Source organism: Terrapene carolina, unplaced genomic scaffold, assembly GCF_002925995.2.
Source record: "Terrapene carolina triunguis isolate 2854851 unplaced genomic scaffold, T_m_triunguis-2.0 Scaffold111, whole genome shotgun sequence".
NCBI classification, from domain to species: domain Eukaryota; kingdom Metazoa; phylum Chordata; order Testudines; family Emydidae; genus Terrapene; species Terrapene triunguis.
The window spans coordinates 4,969,591-4,991,468 of record NW_020664462.1 but is presented as its reverse complement, the minus strand read 5'-3'; the positions used below and the strand labels follow the sequence as shown (position 1 = coordinate 4,991,468).

At 41.4% G+C, this 21,878-nt stretch overlaps 1 protein-coding gene across 1 annotated transcript; it reads right to left on the bottom strand.

Annotated features, from left to right (window-relative positions):
- Window positions 1-141: 141 nt before the first annotated feature.
- On the bottom strand, window positions 142-21,599 carry ARF1 (ADP ribosylation factor 1). The gene is made up of 5 exons (XM_024208286.2): window positions 21,492-21,599; window positions 5,413-5,597; window positions 4,241-4,351; window positions 3,259-3,383; window positions 142-1,632 (listed from the first exon to the last, which is right to left on the bottom strand). Exons 2-5 carry the CDS (start codon window positions 5,558-5,560, stop codon window positions 1,471-1,473), a joined length of 546 nt encoding a protein of 181 aa, XP_024064054.1. The 5' UTR covers window positions 5,561-5,597; window positions 21,492-21,599; the 3' UTR covers window positions 142-1,470.
- Window positions 21,600-21,878: the final 279 nt, after the last annotated feature.

The following is a 21,878-nucleotide window of genomic DNA, read 5'->3' as shown; positions in this document are numbered from 1 at the left end:
AGACAAGGTGATTCCAAGGCTGGAAGGGATCATTGTGATCTATGAATAATACTAGTGCAAGTTTCAGGAAACATTTTATTTGACAAATATTTCTTTATGATTCTGCGAAGGTGATCAAATAAACAGCAAGACATAAAAACATGAAATAGTTAAGAGATTTTATTCTAATAGCTTTAATTACAGTGCTTGTTTGTCAAAATGAAAACTGAAACAAGTATACAAAACAGTTTGATTACTAATTGTGTATTGAAAGCATAAAGGTTTCCGCAACACTAAACAAACCAGTTCTCATAGTTCCTCAAGTTTAATGTTTTCAACAGCTCCAGCTTCTTCAGTGTTTATCAAAATACAAAAGAAAAAAGTAAAGAGATCTTTTTCTGATGGCAAATCTGAACCTTGCAGTATGAGGGATGCCCAGGGTTTTCACACATATACAGATATGGGATTGTTCCAAAATGGGATTGAATACTTCTAGAATGGAATGACTCCAGACTCTCATGCTTTTTTCTAGACACTATACCTAGATGTTTGGTGAGTTTTTCATGGCATTTCTTATTTACGTACAGTACTTTCTGACTATAGAGCTTAGGACTGATGTGGGCTGTGCTTTCTGTGGAAAGATTTTGCCTTCTGGAGTGGTTTACACACAAGGAAAGTACAAAACACTTCACATAGAATGTAACAGGTTAAAAATGTGACCCACCCAGAAATTATTGAAGTCTGATGGAAGACCACAATATCAACCTTATCTGAAGCAAAATACAGAGGTTTAAGTTGTATGAATAAAGTTGCAAACTACTTTAAACCAGTTCAAACAAACCTTTGAACACACATGCTATGAACTACAGAAAGATCCAGAGATCTAGCAGTTACATGGATCTGTATTTTAATCAGATGAAGCTTGGTTTCATTTCTGCTTTGCCATGTCAAAAGAATTAAAAATCACTGGTATTCAAACTGGAATCACAGAAATTACGTCCAACACACTTATCTGTTCAAGTGTTTTACTTTTCTGTAGCTATTTAAAAAATAGAGAGTTCAGGTTAAAAACCAACCACCAAAATGGATCTCAACACAGATCTCACAACCCAACAGGGACAGTCTTCAGCTCTATTGCACATTGACTACTGGCAACCCATATGTTAATCCGCTTAAATCCCTTCCCAGTACTAAACAGTGAGTTGATTCTTTACAATAAAAAAGCTGAGTAATATTGCATAGGAGTACCAGAAACTGCCTCATTGGAAACAAAAACTATTTACATTAAATAAGAAACCTAACTGTTTTCAGGCTTGTATTTGCCACATTTACAGCATGGTGCAATACATACTGTGACAAAAGTAATGAAAACAGCTTCCGGCACTCAATACCACAAAGTAGCACAGTTTGCCACATTAGAGTAAAGCGAAGGACGAAGAGGAGGAAATAAAAGGGAGGGGTGGAAAAAGAGGGAAGAGGAAGTTTTATGTTTCATTTCTGGTTTCGGAGCTGATTGGACAACCAGTCCAGTCCTTCATAGAGACCGTCTCCACTAGTGGCACAGGTTGCCTGGATATACCAGTTCCGGTGACGAAGAGAATGGAGTCCGAGTTTGTCTGTAATTTCTGCTGCATTCATTGCATTAGGGAGGTCCTGAATGAGGGAAAGCAAGGAAGTCATTTTCTACTTAGAAAAATCCTTTACATATTCCAGTTAGTGTTCACATATGAGAAGATACGAAACCAAGAATAACTACATACTTAAATGAACACCAGAAGTATTTGCAGAACACCTCAGAATGTAACTATCCTGACTAAATGTGAGTTTTCGCAAAAAATGTAAGTCAATTAAAAGTATTTATTTCATCCTATGAATGAAACTGCCCCTGAAGTACTGTATTGCATAAGAAAAAGGAAGCTGATGATGCAGAACTGAAATGCAGAATTCATTCTATTAAATGGAAAAGCAAGGATATCTAAAGATTTACCTTTTTAGTTAAATTAGCAGTTAAATTTTAATTTAGCAATTTTAAAGAATTTAAGTTACACCTTTGAAAATCTCTGCTCTCAGGTTAAGATTCTGCTTTCTCTCAGCTGTCGATTCAAAGTAACAGCTTTCTGTTTAATCTTTTAACTTTGGTAATGTGCTTTTTAAAAAAGGGAATCTTACAGTCAGGGATCAAATTAGAAAAAGTGGTGGAACTCTATTCAAGCTGTCTACAATTCTGTAACTGCTGGATGCTTCTGCTAAGAGATCAGCAGTGAAATGGTTAATGTCATTTAAACTCACTAAGCTTCAGAATTAACATGCACTGAGAGAAGACAGTTCACACTTCAGGGTTATTGTTTCAGGCTACCTGGGAGACCTCACAATCTCAGCTCCCATTTATTCAGGAGGTTCTCTTCAAAGCTGAGGAAATGGGATTTTTCTGAAAAACTTAAAAGTGCAGTTCTGAAGAGCAGGTACATACATAGCACTCTTAACAGCTCTGCTCCCTGCCCACCTTCAGTCTTGCCTGATGACTTTAGCAATGACGACTTATTGCTTTGAATGGCTGTAGCCAATAAAGCTGAGTCAGCTGAATTCTATTCTTATACACAGATAAGTTAATTAGTTGCATGTGTTCAAATCTGCAATACAGTTACATGAGTTTTAAGGAGGACCTAATCTGGACCAAGCCAAGCACTACTGGTGGTGATGCATGAGACAGAAAACCCAGCTAGACTCTGAGCCTATGGGGAGTTTGCAGAGCTTGCCATTCAAAAACTTTTTTTTAATTTTTTTAAAGGGATACCACAAAGGCAGCCAACTGACAGAATTTTTGTACCTATTACAAGGGACACCTAAATTTACCATATCTCCAGTTTACTGTATGCTTTGGCAGTGTTTATTTCTAGTCAGTTTCCTGACCTGGGGAAACTCAGGCAGGTGCAATAGCACAAAATACTTTTAAATTAACTTAAATTCAAGCTGGCGGCATTCTTTACTAGCAAGCTGAGAATTTGGTATGGAAATTAGTGACAAAAATATAAAGACTTATGATTTCACTTTGATGGAGTCAGTTTTCAGAGAAAAACCACACACTTAAAATTTTGCTGAAGCCAATGGAGCTACAGATCAGTGTCAATATGGCATTCTACTGAGTACCCTTTCAGACTCTCACTAAGAAATGCTGAAGACTGCCATATCGCAGTGTACTAAACATTTTTGCACAACTATTTCATGACTTCAGAATTTTTTTTTAAATAGAAACCTTTAAGATCACTTGCTAATGCATACCTGTTTGTTAGCAAACACTAATAAGACAGCATCTCTCAGCTCATCTTCTGCCAACATTCTCATAAGCTCTTCTCTGGCCTCATTCACTCGTTCTCTGTCATTACTGTCAACCACAAAAATCAAACCTATAAAACAAAAGCAATCATTACAAAAAGCAAACGAACAAACCCAACTAGCTTCACACCAGAAATTCTCCTTTAAAAAAATAAATCCCAGTTTTTCCTGGTGGGCGGAGGGTAAGGGTAGGGGAACAATCAAGGCTAAAGCTGTAGTATTTTGAAGTTTTAACAGAAGATAAAGCAAACAGCTTATCAATACGTACCACTCCATGTGTGTCTCTGGCTACTACAATATCTTTTGTTTGAGATAATGACACATCCCAACAAATGCTGACTATGCATAGATTTCCTCCCAATTTTGGGCCAAGAACAGATTTCAAAATTATATACACACACACACAGAACGAAAACTACAAAAATATTTTCAAACAGGGTAAGTTCTCTTAAAAAAGAATTGTTATAGGGCAGGAGAGTTGCTACAAGACTTATTTTACGTGTTTTAACATCAATTCCTCTAGTTATCTGATGTCCTTAACTCATGGTTCTATGTTAGCTCTGTAGTAGATGACAAGTACTTAAAAAGGAGCATATTTTCCTATATTCTCTCCATTAGTTTAAAAGCAGATTTTCAACTCTTGCAGAGGAAACAATTCTGAACTCTGGTTTTGACAGGTAAGCAGCAGAGCTGATTTTCAAGCGTTTCAAAGGAGCAACTGTTGTCATTTTTGCATCTACATTAATCTAAATTTGGGAATTGAAACAAAAACACTGAAGTTTTGGATTGGTACCCACTTACCAAACCCTTGAATGGACACTTGTTTGATGCTTTGGCTTGTGTTTTCATGTAGTAAGCAATTCAGGAAAACAGTTTAACATATACACAAGTTTCTTTAACACAGACGGTCATTTAACTGAGGACCCACCTTGTGTATTCTGGAAATAATGGCGCCAGAGAGGTCTGATCTTATCCTGACCACCTACATCCCACACTGTGAAGCTAATGTTCTTGTATTCTACTGTTTCTACATTGAAACCTGAAATAGAAATGGTGACAAAAAAATTGATCAAGCAGGAAAATATATATTATGGTCTCCAATTCATGCTCAGAAGTTAATCATAAAAGATAAGACAAGTATATGAAGTTGAATTTAGATGCTGTAATTTCACACTTTTACTCTCAAGACCTCAACATGGTTAAGAGCCATTTCTCTTACCTTCTGAAGTCCCCTAAAAATACACAGTAATGAGTGTCTATGAATGGCTCCTCAACTGAAACTTCTGCAGCTGGAACTGTAAGAGGAACTAAAAGGACTTTTAAATACATTCCTTATTACCTTACCTTCAGATTTTATTGATTTGATTCTAACCTCTGACCATTCCATCTCCCCAGAAGAGCCACTGTTTTTCCACCCCTACCCCCCCAAATGCTTCATGTTCATGGTGCCCTTAGCAGAGAAAAGTTAGACAGACTTCCCCGCCTATCAAAAGCTGCTCCACACATTGATCAATGTGGAAGGAAGGAATGAAATTAAAAGCAGTCATATGCTAAGTTCTCTATAATCTGCGTGGCCACACAGCTGGCTATCAAGGGCCATGCAGGCGTGCAACCAGAGGGGCCTGGATTGGAGAGGTGCCTCTCTCCCCTGACCCGCTGCAGTGAGATAGGGCCGGGAGGAGTCCTCCCCTCCCCCCCAGTCCCAGGGCAGCCTGCACCCTCACCCCTCTGCCCCAGCCCCGAGCCCCCCCTGCACCCCAAAGCTCATCCCTCCTCCTCCCGCATCCCAATCCTCTACCCCCGCCACACATCACCTCATATTGGTGCACATAACAAAATTCATTCCGCGCATGGATGTAAAAAATTAGAGGGAACATTGGTCATATGTTCTCTTCTCCTCCCAGGCCTAAAGAGGTACTGCTTCCACCCCAACCCATCAGAGGCAAACTGTCACTAGAGCCAAGTCAGGATGCAGAACTGCAACTGAGCCATGAAACCAACAAAGCATTGACTAACTAAAGACACTGAGGTGAACAATGTGTCACAGGGACCAGAATCTCAAAAAGTGTAAAAAAAGCAAGCAATATGTAAATATCTTACCTATAGTAGGGATAGTAGTTACTATTTCACCAAGTTTAAGTTTGTACAAAATAGTGGTCTTTCCTGCAGCATCCAGACCAACCATAAGAATACGCATTTCTTTTTTGCCAAAAAGGCCTTTGAAGAGGTTAGCAAAAATATTTCCCATGCTTGAAATAAGGTATTCCCTCACTGGCCAATGAAATCTAGAGAGAAGAAATTCAAGACAATTAAAAGAACATAATGGTTATATTGGGTCAGACCAATGGTCCATTTGGCTCAATATCTTGTTTTCTCACAGTGGCAGGTGCCAGACGCTTCAGAGGGAATGAACAGAACAGGACAGTAATTGAGTGATCAATCCCCCGTTGTTCAGCCCCAGCTTCTGGCAGTCAGAGGCTTAGGACACCCAGAACAGAGGGTTGTGTCCCTAACAATCTTCACTAATAGCCATTGATGGACCAATCCTCCATGAACTTATTCAGTTCTTTTCAGAACCCAGTTAAATTTTGGCCTCCACAACATCCCCCGGCAATGAGTTCCACAGGTTAACTGTGAAGTGTGTGAAGAAGTAGCCTTATGTTTTTTTAAACTTGCTGCATATTAATTTCATTGGGTGATCCCTGATTCATGTGTTCTGTGAAGGGGTAACTAACACTTCCTAATTCACTTTCTCTTCCCCATTCGTGATTGTATAAACCTCTATCACAGTGGTTCTCAAACTTTTGTACTGGTGACCCCTTTCACATAGCAAGCCTCTGAGTGCAACCCCCCCCCTTATTAAACATATTTTTATGTATTTAACACCATTATAAATGCTGAGGGAAAGGCAGGATTTGGGGTGGAGGCTGACAATTTGCGACCCCCCATGTAATAACCTCGTGACCCCCCGAGGGGTCCCGACCCCCAGTTTGAAAACCCCTGCTCTATCATAACCCCCTTAGTCATCTCTTTTCTAAACTGATCAGTCCCAGTCTTTTTAATCTCTCCTCACACAGAAGCTAATCATGTGTGTTGCCCTTCTCTGTACTTTTTCCAATTCTAACACCCTCAAAGAATTCTAACAGATTGGTGAGACAATTTCCCTTTACACAAGCCACACTGACTCTTCTCCAGCATACCAAGTCCATTTATGTGTCTGACAATTTTGTTCTTTACTCTATTTTCAACCAATTTGACTGGTACTGAAGTTAAGCTTACTGCCTTGTAATCGCCAGGATTGTCTCTGGAGCCTCTCTTAAAAATTGGCATTATGTTAGCTATCCTCCAGTCATCTGGTACAGAGGCTGATTTATACAACAGGTTAAATACCACAATTAGTAGTTCTGCAATTTTATATTTGAGTTTCTTCAGAACTCTTGGGTGAATACCATCTGGTCTTATGTACAAGTTACTGCATGTATAACTACTGACAACATTCTTCATAGTAATACAGGCTAAGAACAGCTATAGACTAGCAGCTGAACACAAATTCTAAGAAAGCTGTCAGGAGCTCACAGTATACGTCAGGATTTTAAAATGCATTGGATACAGATTAGTGGGTTTTTAAAATTGTTCTGCCTCAATATGGAAAATTCAAGGACTTTGACAAATGGGGGAAAAGGTAGTCCTAATTATAAGATAGCTACCATAAGTACTCCTGAATCTTTTGTTAGTGTGCTTACGCAATGTCTTTCAATTACTGACATATTCAGCATCACCATCCTTTTTCAATGCTGAAAAGTTATACAAAAGCTAAGTATTAATTTTTAGTGAAAGAAAACACTGAAGTGTACATATGATTTATCAACATGAACACCACACTTGATTACTTCATCTTGCCCTAACGCTTTGTGTAGGTTACTCATAGCACATACATTACCTCAAAATGATAAATATACCATTCACTCTAAGCTGGCTAGAAGATAAGACCTGAGCTGCATTGTTTTAAAACACACTTTAACACTACCCTGTTCACTAAACAAAAACACGGGAATAGAGAAATCCATGACACAGCCCACCATGTTTCCCTGCTCTTTAACAGTTGCTTCCCTCCTCACCAGTGGATTGATTTATAAGAGGAAGACAATTTGCAATGTGATCATCATATTGGCTGAGGCTTTGCTAAACACCAAACCCGCATCTTTGAGACATTCTTCTCAAAAGTGGATCAACTGGTTTTATTGAAACTTTCTATGAGATATCATTGACTGTTGGCTGAGATTGGGTACGCAAAAATATCAGTCAAAAGGACAATATGAGAAAGTGATAGTGTTAATCATTCTACTCTAATCCTCTCTCTATATGATTGAGCATTGAAGTTGGGATGAAAGTGGAAGACCAAAAAATAGTTCAGAATATGATTCTATAGGATTTGAGGAAACTAGTGCTCATAAACTGTTAAAATACAAGACTAATTTTTAACATATCTGCTTTTCTACTTTTAAGTCCTGACCCACAGGGTTACATTTTCAGCAAAACCTTTGCAGTTCACCTTTGTATCTGACATACAGCTATATTTCCATTAAAAGGTACATTATGTTGCCATCAGCAAATTCAGTATTACCTTCTAAGGATATGCAGTGTGGTAGCTGTGCGGGTCCCAGGATGTTGGTGAGACAAGGTGGCTGAAGTAATATCTTTTATTGGACCAACCCTGTCTCTCTCACCAACACAAGTTGGTCCAATAAAAGATATTACCATGTCATTCTAGGGATAGGAATTATTGCAGTTTATGGCAATAACAAATTCTTCTTTTCTAACAAATATTACTTTATGTTAGCGTTCAACTGAAAGCTGCATCCAAGACACATTTTACCAGAGAGAAGGGGTAAGAACTTAAGGGCATTTAAAAACAAAAGCTTAATGTTTTTTACGTTCCTTAACCAGTAGATGGTGACACTGCATTACATTGAACTGGTGACATAATTCACTTTGCTATTGTTTTGCCTGGAAACTGAGGTCTCAAATGTACACTGATATATGCAGAGATGACCATCACTAATGGAAAAGTTAAGAAATGTAAAATTAAGGTATACATTTTAGAACAAAAAAGACAGCAGGAATATATAGTCAGAAACGGCATGATTTTTAGAGGATTTCTGTTTACTACAATAAGCCAAATTCTTTATATAATATGATGTGTACTTTGTTAACACATTACCAATGAATCAGTCATCTGAAAGTTTATTGCACATGTGCAGTAGGCAAGTGAGACTTAAAACTGCCCCTCGAATTTAAGAAATTTTTAAGATAGTCCATGTCACAGTACTCACCTTCCGTTTGATGACTAAAACATTCCAGTTATTACACTTCCCCTCCCCCAAAATACTTAGCAATGAGTAATGCAAAGAGATCAGAATCTACCTTGAGTTATTTAGCAATGTGTTAATAATATAGTTTCGCTGCAAAACTCACTGAAAGTTCTCAGCAATTATGTTCTTAAAAATAATGTTCTAGTCTATACATTTTTAACTGAAGTTTTAAAAATAATTGTGGAATTACTGAATATTACTGAAACCAATATATAAATATTTGAATTTAGATGAAATATGACTCAGTGTAGTGCCCAAGAAAGATTTGCACATCCCAGTGCCTTCTGTCAGAGGGATCCTTATTAGTCTCAGAATGATCAAGAAGCTATCACTCTCTTTCACATAGGTATAGGCTAAAGTTTAGGATTGGCACAGTGGAATGGTTCTGTTGCACCAATGTCCATGTGGTTGCTTATTCCATGAATAGAAGACGTCAGTCTCGAGGGCTGTCATTCTGGAATCTTTCACAAACATTTAATTCACTTAAGTTTAATAAGATGTGGCGTGGAAACTGTGTTTAGTGTTAGTTTTACTTCCAGTTAAAATTTGTTTTATTGTCATTGTTAAAGAGAGATGCTTTCTCTTAAGAAAACTTAATGCTACTTTCATATTCCTATAGAGCCAAAATACTGGGCTATTGGAGAGAACTGTAGCTCAACTTATGAATGTTGTATCAAACAGAAAGATTGTGCAATGACTCATTTGCAAAGGAATGCATTTCCTTCTTTCTAGAGCCCCTATTTCCTCAAAACACTGTCACCAGTCTTCCAGACAAGAACAGGAGAGGCCTCCTTTCGCAGCAGACAATGCCAATCCTTATTTGGTGAGAGGGGAGTGAATGACAGGAAACGTTCCACTGGGCATGAGTATGCTGCCTCCACAGCAGCTCCCTATACCAGATTAAAAAAAGGAGACTTGGACTTTATTTTGTTATATAGGCATTTATAACCACACCCCTGTTGGAGGTCTGAGTACCACCACTATTAGATTACTTTACAAGCCCTGTAAAAAAGTTAAGAGTAAATTTTTTAAAAATATTTTATTCGTTTAAAGGCATGTAACTCAATTTAGGTTATGACTATCTTGACAGCAATCATTTAAAATTTGATACTCAGTTAACATGTAGTTACATAAGAACATAAGAACGGCCGTACCGGGTCAGACCAAAGGTCCATCTAGCCCAGTATCCTGTCTACCGACAGTGGCCAATGCCAGGTGCCCCAGAGGGAGTGGACCAACAGGTAATGATCAAGTGATCTCTCTCCTGCCATCCAACTCCATCCTCTGACAAACAGAGGCTAGGGACACCATTCCTTACCCATCCTGGCTAATAGCCATTAATGGACTTAACCACCATGAATTTATCCAGTTCTCTTTTAAATGCTGTTATAGTCCTAGCCTTCACAACCTCCTCAGGTAAGGAGTTCCACAAGTTGACTGTGCGCTGCGTGAAGAAGAACTTCCTTGTATTTGTTTTAAACCTGCTGCCTATTAATTTCATTTGGTGACCCCTAGTTCTTTATTATGGGAATAAGTAAATAACTTCTCCTTATCCACTTTCTCCGCATCACTCATGATTTTATATACCTCTATCATATCCCCCCCTTAGTCTCCTCTTTTCCAAGCTGAAAAGTCCTAGCCTCTTTAATCTCTCCTCATATGGGACCTGTTCCAAACCCCTAATCATTTTAGTTGCCCTTTTCTAGTGCCAGTATATCTTTTTTTAGATGAGGAGACCACATCTGTACGCAGTATTCGAGATGTGGGCGTACCATCGATTTATATAAGGGCAATAATATATTCTCAGTCTTATTCTCTATCCCCTTTTTAATGATCCCTAACATCCTGTTTGCTTTTTTGACCGCCTCTGCACACTGCGCGGACATCTTCAGAGAACTATCCACGATGACTCCAAGATCTTTTTCCTGACTTGTTGTAGCTAAATTAGCCCCCATCATATTGTATATATAGTTGGGGTTATTTTTTCCAATGTGCATTACTTTACATTTATCCACATTAAATTTCATTTGCCATTTTGTTGCCCAATCACTTAGTTTTGTGAGATCTTTTTGAAGTTCATCACAGTCTGCTTTGGTCTTAACTATCTTGCAGTTTAGTATCATCTGCAAACTTTGCCACCTCACTGTTTACCCTTCTCCAGATCATTTATAAATAAGCTGAATAGGATTGGTCCGAGGACTGACCCTTGGGGAACACCACTAGTTACCCCTCTCCATTCTGAGAATTTACCATTAATTCCTACCCTTTGTTCCCGGTCTTTTAACCAGTTCTCAATCCATGAAAGGACCTTCCCTTTTATCCCATGACAACTTACTTTACTTAAGAACCTTTGGTGAGGGACCTTGTCAAAGGCTTTCTGGTTGAGATTCTTAACATCTTCCCATGCCTCAAAAGATGTGTGCTTGTCTTACAGTAACAAGTTTATGTTCACACTTGCATTCCATTGCTACTTCCCCTCCACAAACTAGAGAGACATAGGAGGATTTTCCTTGAATTCTTTTGGTGGCACATAAGTTTGTGCTCCCCATTGAAGCCTAAATTAAAACTATCATCCTCCTCAGTAGTTTTATGATATCCACCTTTCTATTCAACTTCAGATTTTTACACTTTCCACTATGTCTTCATTTTAAATGATCTTTTCTAGTGAATATAAACTTAGCTCTTCTCTCTTCTTGGATACAATGTATCCTTTACTACACTTGTTATCCAGTTCTGTATCTTGTCCAATATTCTCTATAGCAGCATCCAAACAGTACACAATACTTGAGATGATACAGCTGTATTACAGTTTCCATCCTTGTAAGAGTCAGAACTTGAAACATTTACTAGGTACCCATTAGACAGAAGCAAGACTTACCAGTAGCAATGCTCTAGTGAGAACCCAGCTGCAAACCTGAGTTAATTATGCAATTCCTGGTGCTATTCCTGGACCCTGCTTGGAGACTCTTCTGTGTTTGCCTCTGGCTAGAAGATGTCAGATAAACTTACCCCCTACCATGGCTGCTGGAAGGAGGGAAGCTTCTATTATGTTACCCCTCTTCCAGTCTCCAATTCCCTTTTTGTCTCCTTCCACCAACTCATCTTCCAGTTTGTATCAATCAGCATAACTTGCATTCTCTCACCACCCCATAATCGCTCTTTTTTTTTTTAAGATGGGTTTTAGTGCTATTTTTACACATTACTATTGTTAATGTAAGATTCAGTCACGCCTTCTGTATCTTCACGTGTCTGTATAGTGCAAAGTATAACAGGGACTTACTAATCATGACTGGGGCATCTCGCACTATTGTAATATAAACAGTGTCGTCTAGTTCTTTCCCCTAGCACATCTACTTATGAAGACCACCAGCCTAATTATTAACACTGACAATTTCTGAATAGTTATTCTCCACCCCATATGGCAAGACCCTTACTTTTCATGGGCCTTTCGGGTATGTTTACACTGCAATTAAATACCCATGGCTAGCCCATGTCAAGTGACATGGGCTCACTGGGCTGTTTAACTGCAGTGTAGATGACTGGGCTGGAGCCCAGATGTCTACACTGCAATTAAACAGCCCTGCAGCCTGAGCTCCATGAGCCAGAGTCAGCTGACATGGGCCAGCCATGCATGTTTACAGTGTAGACATACCAGTGTCTTCTCATTCTCTTGCCCCTTCCAGATGTCTAGACGTGTGCCATTATGTCTCTTACCTGAGAAAAGGCAAACTATGCTAGAGTGAGAGTCTTAACTACCCAATATATGGTCTATTCTTAAGTAAAAAAAATCTTCCTCTACTCCAGTTTGTTTTTTCCCCTAACTCAAGTTAGTAGAGACCCCAAATATTACCACTGTTAACTGTTTGACAGTCCACGTGAAGCTAGTTTGGTGGTCTCAGTCTAGTTCCCAGTGCACAGGTATAACCACCACAAGTAGTTCAGCTGGGGCTTGTCTACATGACAAAAGCTACCTTAACGTGGTTTATCCTTGCCTTCATATGCAGCCAAACCATATTCAGCAACACCCATTGTCAGCAATAGGTAGTTTTGTATACAGGCAAGTCCCATCTGGCATCCTCAGAAGAGATACTAGAGAATGAACAGATTCTGTTGTCCTATCACCTGTAAGGGAGGGCCCTCCAGGTCAGGGTTGATTGGACAGATTGAGCTGCTGCTAAATGTGCCAACAGCGTTTTGTAGACACGATTTCAGCCTCCACGATGTCAATCTAGTACCGTTCACCAGCTCTGAATATTCCAAAACACCCTTTGCTGCTCTTACTCCTGTTTTGTTGCTCCTCATTAGGCCGAGCCCTGGACTACACTACAAACGTACGTTGGTAGAACTACATCCTCAGGTGAAAATCCACACCCGAGCGATGCAGTTATACTGACCAAACCCTTGGGGTAGACAAAACTGTCGATGGGAGGGCTTCTCCCGTCCACTTAGCTATTGCCTCTCGGGGACGTGGAGTGCCTACCCTGAAAGGAGAAGCTTTTCTGTCAGCTTAGGTAGTCTCTTCACTAAGCGCTACAGTGGCAGCTGCATCGCTGCGTGGCTGTTAAGTGTAGACAAGCCCCGAGCACTACGGAGCACACCCTTATTCTGATATTTCATTCTATAGCACCTCCCACAAGGTTTGCACAGCGGTAGAAACCTGTTATTCAGGTTCAGTTAAGATGTTGTGTGTCATTGGTAAGCAGTAAGAGGAACAAAGACTCATTTCTGGATAAGACTCTGCAAATTTATACCAGGAAGTAGAAGATCTCAAACTTCAGGTAAATTTCTAGCAAGTGATGCATCTTAGATAAGTGCATCATAGCAAAGTTAAAATTAGAGTGAATGAGTCTTATAGTAATGCTTTTACTATGCAGGATTCATTTTAGAAGTTTGCTCAAGTGGCATGGCACCACAGACAAGTGGCTTTAAGCATTACACAATCTAAAATAAAAGGGACGTGACTAAAATGTACATGTTTAATAGTGTTCTATACTTCTGCATCCATACCAGTTTTAATGGCATTTTATTTTACTTGCGTGCCTTTAGAAATTCTGTATGTTCCTCCTTTTGCAGCTCACATGCCATCCAATAGTAGTTGAATAAAGCCAGTCTATTAATTTTAATTCAAACTATACTGTAGATCTGCCAAGAAAGATGCGTATTTGTACTGATGTTTAACTGGGATTTAAGATCTTTGAAAACTGAATGCAGTCCAGGGGTGGCCAGCCTGAGAAGGAGCCAGAATTTACCAATGTACATTTCCAAAGAGCCACAGTAATAGGTCAGCAGCCCCCCATCAGCACCTTCCCCCGCCCCCGAGCCTCCCACCCACCAGCAGCGCCTCCCCCCCTCTCCCGATTAGCTGTTTCGTGGCATACAGTAGGCTGGGGGGAGAGAAGAGAGAGAAGGCACGGCAGGCTCATGGGAGGGGGGCGGGAAGGGGTGGAGTGGAGGCAGGGCCTGTGGCAGAGCCGGGGTTGAGTACTGAGCACCCCCCGGCACATTGGAAAGTTGGCGCCTGTAGCTCCAGCCCCGGAGTCGGTGCCTATACAAGGAGCTGCATATTAACTTCTGAAGAGCTGCATGTGGCTCTGGAGCCACAGGTTGGCCACCCCTGTTTTAGTCTTTCATGGCATAGTTCCATTTGGCCATGTACAACTGATTCAACTTCTTTATCGACTAAAAAAAAGCAATTGTGATGTAAGCCGCCATTTCCTGTAATTTTACACTGTTTTAACTAAAAGATATTGTAGAATGCTTTAAGGCAATAGAGTGGGGAAAAACCTGTACATCCAACATCCTTCTGCCATTTTCAGTTTAAAGACTAGAATGTTAGATGCAATACAAAAATATTTACATCTGTGCTCCGCCATAACAGCACTCACATGGAGCTTCAGCAGCAATTAAACTGGTGTTACACATGTTCACCGTTTCAAACCATTGCAAGAAAAGCTACTGGGCAGGAGTATAAGCATCTTGCTCACAAACTCTTCTACTACTGATGACGTCCAACACAGCAAAGATGGAAAGGCACTGCTAGCAAACAAGACTGACTGCAGAAAAGCTTAATTCCCTACTTCAGAGTACAAGCATGCCATGTCTGTTAAAGAAAGTGAAAGCAGCTGTAAGGAAGGCATTCTGAAGACTTGCAAAACCCTTAGCCAGCACTAGCAGTTTCAGCTGTTTTTCTTTCAATAGCTACAACGGGTAAAGAGTATCATTAATGTACATACATACATTCTTGTGCACCACAATATGCTATTTACAATATAACTAGTCAAAATGCCTCCTTTGTAAAAAAGAACTGACCATTTTGAAGCCACAGCACTACTGGGCTGAAATGTAATATTAAACTTGTGATTTCAGATATGTAATTTAAAATATTTTTCACAGCATTCCTTTTCTCCATCCCCAACTGCCTATGTTAGCTTTCTTGTCAACAATATAACCAAAATGTAATTATAGAAACTGCTTCTTGTGTCCAAATGTTTTGCCAGCTACTTAAATGCTTAAAGAGCATGAATGACATGTTTATGAACCAATTTCCCCGCCCCCCCAACATATCAAAGGCACTCTTCCTCATTGAAGACGAAGTAAAATTTATATTTCCATGGACTTATACAAAGTGCTAACAAATGAACAGAGTGAGGAAAAACAAAATCAGAGAAAAATAGTTTTACTCAACCTCTTTAGTTTTCCTTGGTGTGGCTTGTAAGAATAGACAAAAATATTTAGACCAAAGAGCAATTTTGAAGTTGGCACTATGCCTTTGACCTGTAAAGTACTGTTTAGATGTTGGGTCATTTCTAACGTTCACAGGGATAAGCTATCTTAAAAGTTTTAGTGCCAACGTAATCTAGCAGCATAGTATTTCACACCTGAAATGGATATAGCCAGTTAAACAAACCTGCATGCTTTCGTACTTGAAGAATCTGTTTCCTTGCAGCTTAAAATGTTCTATTGCAGCAAATTTTAAAAACAGCTCTTGATCAGAATACTGTCAACTATGTAACTAAACTGACTCCATACACGACTATTCAAGAACAGTTATACCCAACTATTTGTAGAAGTTGTTTACTGGCCTTTCACCTATGAAGCAAAGGATGAAAGATGGCTAAATAGGAAGTAGTTGTAGCCAACTCAAATAATTCTTTGAAGCTGGAATTATAGTTTTTGATTTCTATTTTTTTCTACTGAAATCAAGACTACTACTTTCAAGATACTATTTACAAGACTAAAATTAAGCATAAATTTTAGATGTAGAAGTCATGTTAATTTTCAGAATTTTTAGTCTAAGTATGCATCATCACCAGGAATCTAACTTTCTATGAAGTCTTAGAATTAAAGATGAGTCATGTACAGAGTATTTAAAGATGAGCTGCAAAGCAAGAGATGGTATCATTCAATACTCTCACCATGATGTATTAAGACTACCTCTACACTCCACCTCTGCTCTTCCACCAACAACTTGTTACAATATATTAAGCCCCCTTATCTCTTTCTTGGAGGTATTTGGCAAGATCTGTTGTGCATCTTAAATGGTTGATCGCACATAATGCCATAATCAGAGCTGCAACTTTTCCTATCTCCAACTGAAGGGGGTGGAAATGGATGCTGAGTTTGGAAGAGGAAGGAAAAACAGGTAAAAAGTTACAGTATCTTGGTTATTTACCGACCAACATAAGGAAAGCAGAGACATGACATTCCTGATATTTCTAATGTAAAATAAATCATTCCTTTTGGAAAGAGCCAATTGAAAGCTGTCTATAAAGATACAGTGCAGTAAAGGGAATTGTGTCTTTGCTTCACAGTTCACCTTTAAAAATTCCCTTCTGTGCCCATTCGAAGTTATTCTTCTTCATGATACCACAAGAGCTATCAAAATGTATTCTCTTCTTGCTAAGCGTAACTGAAGATTGATCTAAATGTGGCTTTTGTGTTCGCCAAGACTTGACGAACAGGGCACTCTATGAATGAAACTAGGTGAAGAGTCATCCAGAGCAGACTATGCCAGTCCCCAGATGGGCTGGATGAAAACACGTATACAGTAAGTTATTTTCAACCAGAAGTCGCATCTAAGCCTTTTAAAAGGAATGTTGAGGGCCACAACTGTTCTCAAATGCTTCTCCAAATGAACTGAACTTCTCTGCCAAACTGCCATACAAGAGTAGCTAAATATCAGGACCAAATAAATGCAATTGCTGCAGGTGCTGAAGGCAGCTTAGCACCTCTTCAAATCAAGATGATGTTCTTCATTGGCAGTAGATCTTACTTGTGACTTTGGCCACAGCTCCTCAATTGCTTCTGCAGGAGAATGAAACATGACTCCTAAAGAACATAGTTCACCTAAATTCCATTACATCTCTTCTGTCTGTTTGTTACATTCACCTAGGTCTACTGAAATTGTAAGTTCTTCTGGGAAGAGACATTCTTAATATTGTGTGTTCGTACAGTGCTAAGCATAATGGGGCCCGTAGGTGCTACTGTAATAGAAATAAATAGGTGGAACACGTGCATTAACAGTTAGATATTGCCCTAGTGCACTAAAGATTTAGTCATTCCTGCAGTAACGGGAACAGAAGTAGATTGCACAATGTTCTAGAACCCAGGGAGACAAAAGGTGGACCATTTAACATTTCACTCAAAAGCCACATCAGTCTGGGTTTCTTGGTTTCAAGTTCAACCTGATGCACGAGAAGCAGTGATGCACTTCTAAGTTTCAAAAATAAAACCCTGAACCACATTAAAATATTATGAACAGCTGGTGTATCACAAGACAAAGAACAGGGGTAACCCAATATTGTTTATCTAAAAAACCAGGTGAACAATTTAACATGTTCCATAGTAATCCAGTGGGCTCTCTCAACTTTTGGCAGTCCACATTTTTGCAAAGAGATATTAAGTTGAGAGACTCTCATTTGGATCGTAACTTCTGTATCTTCCTTTAAAAAAAGGTTGGCAAAAAATGTAAAGGAATTCACCCTACTGGAAGGATTTTGACTACAATCATGAGATTTCTGGGCAGAAGCAGAAGGCTATTCTATTTTTTCCTTCTGGCTGTCCCCAATTGCCTGAAAGATGATGTCAGAGTTAAGTGTAGTCTGCTACCCAGTCAAGGCACATCTAAAGTAATTTGATTACAGCTACATCTGCTATTAAAAATGGTGAAACCTAAGAACACTGTGCTCAGCCTAACCAGCAGAAAGTGTTAACGACTTTCACTTAAACAGAATGTGGTTCAGACTTACAATAGCGAAATACTTATATACAGTTTAAAACTTGAGCAGTTTTAAAGTGTGTCTGACATACTACCCCATCCACTATATGAGTTCAACACTATGACTAAATTCACCCTAGATACTGTGAATAAATTCAAGTTAAAGAATAAGTGAAACAAGATTGGTGGCTGACACATGACCAAATCCAAGAGCCAATGCTCAACTGACTGTTTGGATCAAGATCAGCATATGAAGAGGAATATTAGAATTGAGACATCAGCAAAAGTAATATCATATATTCACACGTTTCCATGTATTAGAAACAAGAAATAAAATTAGATACTTGCAAGCAGCAAGAAAAACTGCCGAATAATGCAGAAAAACAGCTGTTGTAGCAGGAAGCTGATTCAAAACTTTTGCCCATCAGTAAAAGGAGAGAATGATAGCTGGGGATAGTGGTAGCTGTAATACCAGCTCTACAGCTTCCACACTAACAAGGCCTTCAACAGACTGGGGACAATAAAAAAAAAAAAGATACACCTCTACCTCAATATAACGCAACCTGATATAACATGAATTTGGATATAATGTGGTAAAGCAGTGCTCCGGGGGGGCGGATCTGCACACTCCGGTGGATCAAAGCAAGTTCAATATAACATGGTAAGATTTTTTGGCTCCTGAGGACAGCGTTATATTGAGGTAGAGGTGTACTTGCTTTTTTATGGAATCACAATTTTATACAACTATGGCTACATGAGAGCGCTTACAGCAGTGCAGTGGTACCGATGGAGCTGCATCACTGTAAGCTCTCTAATGTCACTGCTCTAAGCAGATGGGAGTCTCCTGTCCACTTAACTAATCCACCCCCAATGAGTGGCAGTGACTATGTTAGCCGGAGCTCTCCCGCTGCCACAGTGCTGACCACATTGGTGCTTAACTAGGCACAAGTTATGTCACTCAGGGGGGTGGCCAATTCACGCCCCTGAGCAACATAACTTATGTCGACTTAAGCTGTAGTGTAGCCATAGGCTATGTTGACCAAATGTACCCATTGTAAAGAATCCAGAATACTGAAATACTCATGAGAATGACCTACACGTGATAAGATATTTTGTAACAGATGACACTAAAGTGTAGTTCTACTCTGCAATGTAAATATTGTCATCTCAGTGATTTTCTACTGAGCAGGTTTGATAGGAAAAAAGTCATTTCACTTAACTTGCATTCTTCTGAACTCAACCAATCTTGTTGTCAAGATGGGTTTCTTTCCTTCTTCCACCAATGTATGTAATAAGGGTTCTGCGGGGTAATTATGCCCTTAGTTGTACCCATGCAACCCTAGTACCTACAGAGTTTTACATGGGGTAACAAACACAGTGAACAATTCTGCTGAGTCACAAAAAGGAACAGAATCCAGTCTACTCCTACCTCTGCTAGCTCCAAAGCCTAAGACAACTCTCCATTTTGTCAATAGACTCAGCAAGTATGACTCAGGCCTACACAAAAGATCTACTGAGTAAGAATGTACCACTTTTATAGTCCCTTTTCAGATAAGAATGCAAAAAAATAGTACTTTCAGATAACTTTATACAAAGGGATTTGCTGATACAGACTGACGTTGAGATTAGTAACAGACACTATATCCGATTCAAGGTTCTTGAATTAAGAACCCATGGCAAATAAGTGGACACCATGATCAGTCAAGCCACCTATTTATGGGCACAACCTACCCTGCACCTGATTTTTAAATGAGGTTTTTAACCACTGTCCATTGCTGTAGCACCCAAAGCTGCTGAGTTTGTAGAAATGACATTTGTTTAAACCATCTCTTGGTTTTGCTGCTCTGCCAGAGCAGAGGTGTCAGTAAGCATGGCAAATGAAGACAGTCAAGCCAGCCAATTTAAGAGCGTCAAGTCAGATAAATTTCCTCACCTTTTCATCCAGGGCTACCATTACAATAATGGTACATGCGTGGCTGGCCCATACCTACAAGCTTAACAGTGTATATAATGGTACCATTTTGAGTAGAAAGTCACAAAGAAATAAAGAATATTTGGAGAAAAATTCTAACTCCCTTAAAGGAAGAAAATGACAGGGAATACCCAAATTCGGATCAAAAACTGTCAGGTTATTAGAGTGGCAAAAAAGGTAATAGAATTGTTCTGCTACATGACCTTGGACAAATCACTCAACTTTAAGCTCTCAATTTCTCATCTGTACAACAGGGACAATAATGCTCTTCAAAGAGGTATTGTGAGGCTCAGTGGTTGCACAGCAAAGTTCAAAGTATTATCTGAATAGTTAATATTTCAGCTATAGATGAAGCTGATGGAGTCAAAATAAAACATATGCATACACTCAATCATGCTTCATGATCAATGAATTCTTCCATGTAGAGCACTATATTACCGGCCACATGAATTGTAGGAGGGGGTTACCTTCCTGGAGTGTCATATATGGGCCACAGATAAAAAGGCAAATGGGATTTTATAGGCCAATGGCTAATCTGTTATAAGCAAGCCTGGCACGCAGAGTAGGGTGGAAGGTTGACCTCCTGGGTCACCCACCCAAGCAGTTGAGACTAGAAAGAAATTCTGTTCCAGGGTAAAGACAGCAACTCTACTCCTCACCATTTCATCCCATCACACAACCCAACCACTACAAGAATTAAGCCATTATACCCTCAAACCTCTAATGAAGGCACATAATCAGCACACATCCCTGATCACACTCCCAGGACTGGACAGGCATTAAATACCTAAAGCGAGCCAAGAGTCTGAGGAAGAGGAGAATCCATATGCCCTGGGCCAGCTCCGAGTTACTCAGAGAGGGAGATCTGACAACCACCCCCATCCAACTCCCCCGCTGAGGAGTTCGGTCGGTAGAGCTGGCAAGGCCAAGGTGGTGGGTTCTGGGCTTAGGATTGGGTCTGTAAACTTGGCTGGTCCGAAGTCAGGCCCCGGCTGGGGAGGTGAGGCAGTTCGGGTGCCTAGGCCGAGGCCGGGCCCGGGGGGGGGCGCCGCAGATCGGGGGCCTAGGCCGGGCCCGAAGGGAAGGGAAGGGGGGGGACCGCAGGTCGGGGGCCTAGGCCCAGGCTGGGGGGGGGGCAGGGCAGGTCGGGTGCCTAGGCCGGGCCCAGGCTGGGGGGAGGGAGAAGAGAGGGCAGGTCGGGTGCCTAGGCCGGGCCCAGGCTGGGGGGGGGGGGGGGGCGCAGGCGGGGGGGGGGGGGGCCGGGGGCCTAGGCCGGGGGGAGGAGGTGGCGGGGCTGGAACCCCACCCGGGCAGCGACCGTTTGAATCGCTCGCAGCTCCCCGACCGTCCCACGCTCCCCAGGGCGGGGCGGCCCGCGCTGCGGCCTGCTGCTGCTCCCTCCTCCTGGGCAACACGGGCCCTCGGCAGGGACACGCCAGCCCGCCCCCGCTGCTCCGGGACACCCAGCAGGCCGGGCCCCGCCGCTCCCCCACCCAGCGGCCTCCACCCCCGGGCCCGGGGCGCAGCCCGGCCTCCTGCGCCGAACGGCCCCAGGCCGCCGCGGGGGGATGTGGGGCGACGGCCGGGCCGGCGCCGCGAGGGGAATGTCGCCGCTTACCCGGCGCTGGCTGCCCCCGGCTCTGGGTCGGCTCCCTCCTGCGCTTCTCTCCCGCTCCCCGCCCAGGCTCACAAGATGGCGGCTGCGGGCAGCCACGTCAGTGCCAGGGCTGCGCGGAGCACGACGGGTAACCGAGGAGGGACACGGTGGGCGGGGCTCCCGCAGCGCCCAGGTTCGGCGTGCAGAATGGGGCGGGGCCAGGAGCGACGAGGTGGCGCGCCAGGGGGCGGGGGCGCGGTATTCCCGCAGCGCGCGCCGAGGGGGCGGAGCCGAGAGCCTCAGGGAGGTGCGCGCGCCGGGGGCGGGGCCTGGGAGTAGGCGGGGCTTTTGCCCCGTGCCTTCGACCTTTGCCCGCCGGCCAGCGGCGGTGGGGGCCGGGATGTGACC

Coding starts and splice junctions, on each gene's coding strand:
- ARF1 (XM_024208286.2), bottom strand. CDS start 5,560: ATGGGAAATATTTTTGCTAACCTCTTCAAAGGCCTTTTTGGCAAAAAA. Junction 4,352..5,412: donor AACTACTATCCCTACTATAG/GTAAGATATTTA, acceptor TTTCTATTTCAG/GTTTCAATGTAGAAACAGTA. Junction 1,633..3,258: donor TAGTGTTTGCTAACAAACAG/GTATGCATTAGC, acceptor TCCCTCATTCAG/GACCTCCCTAATGCAATGAA.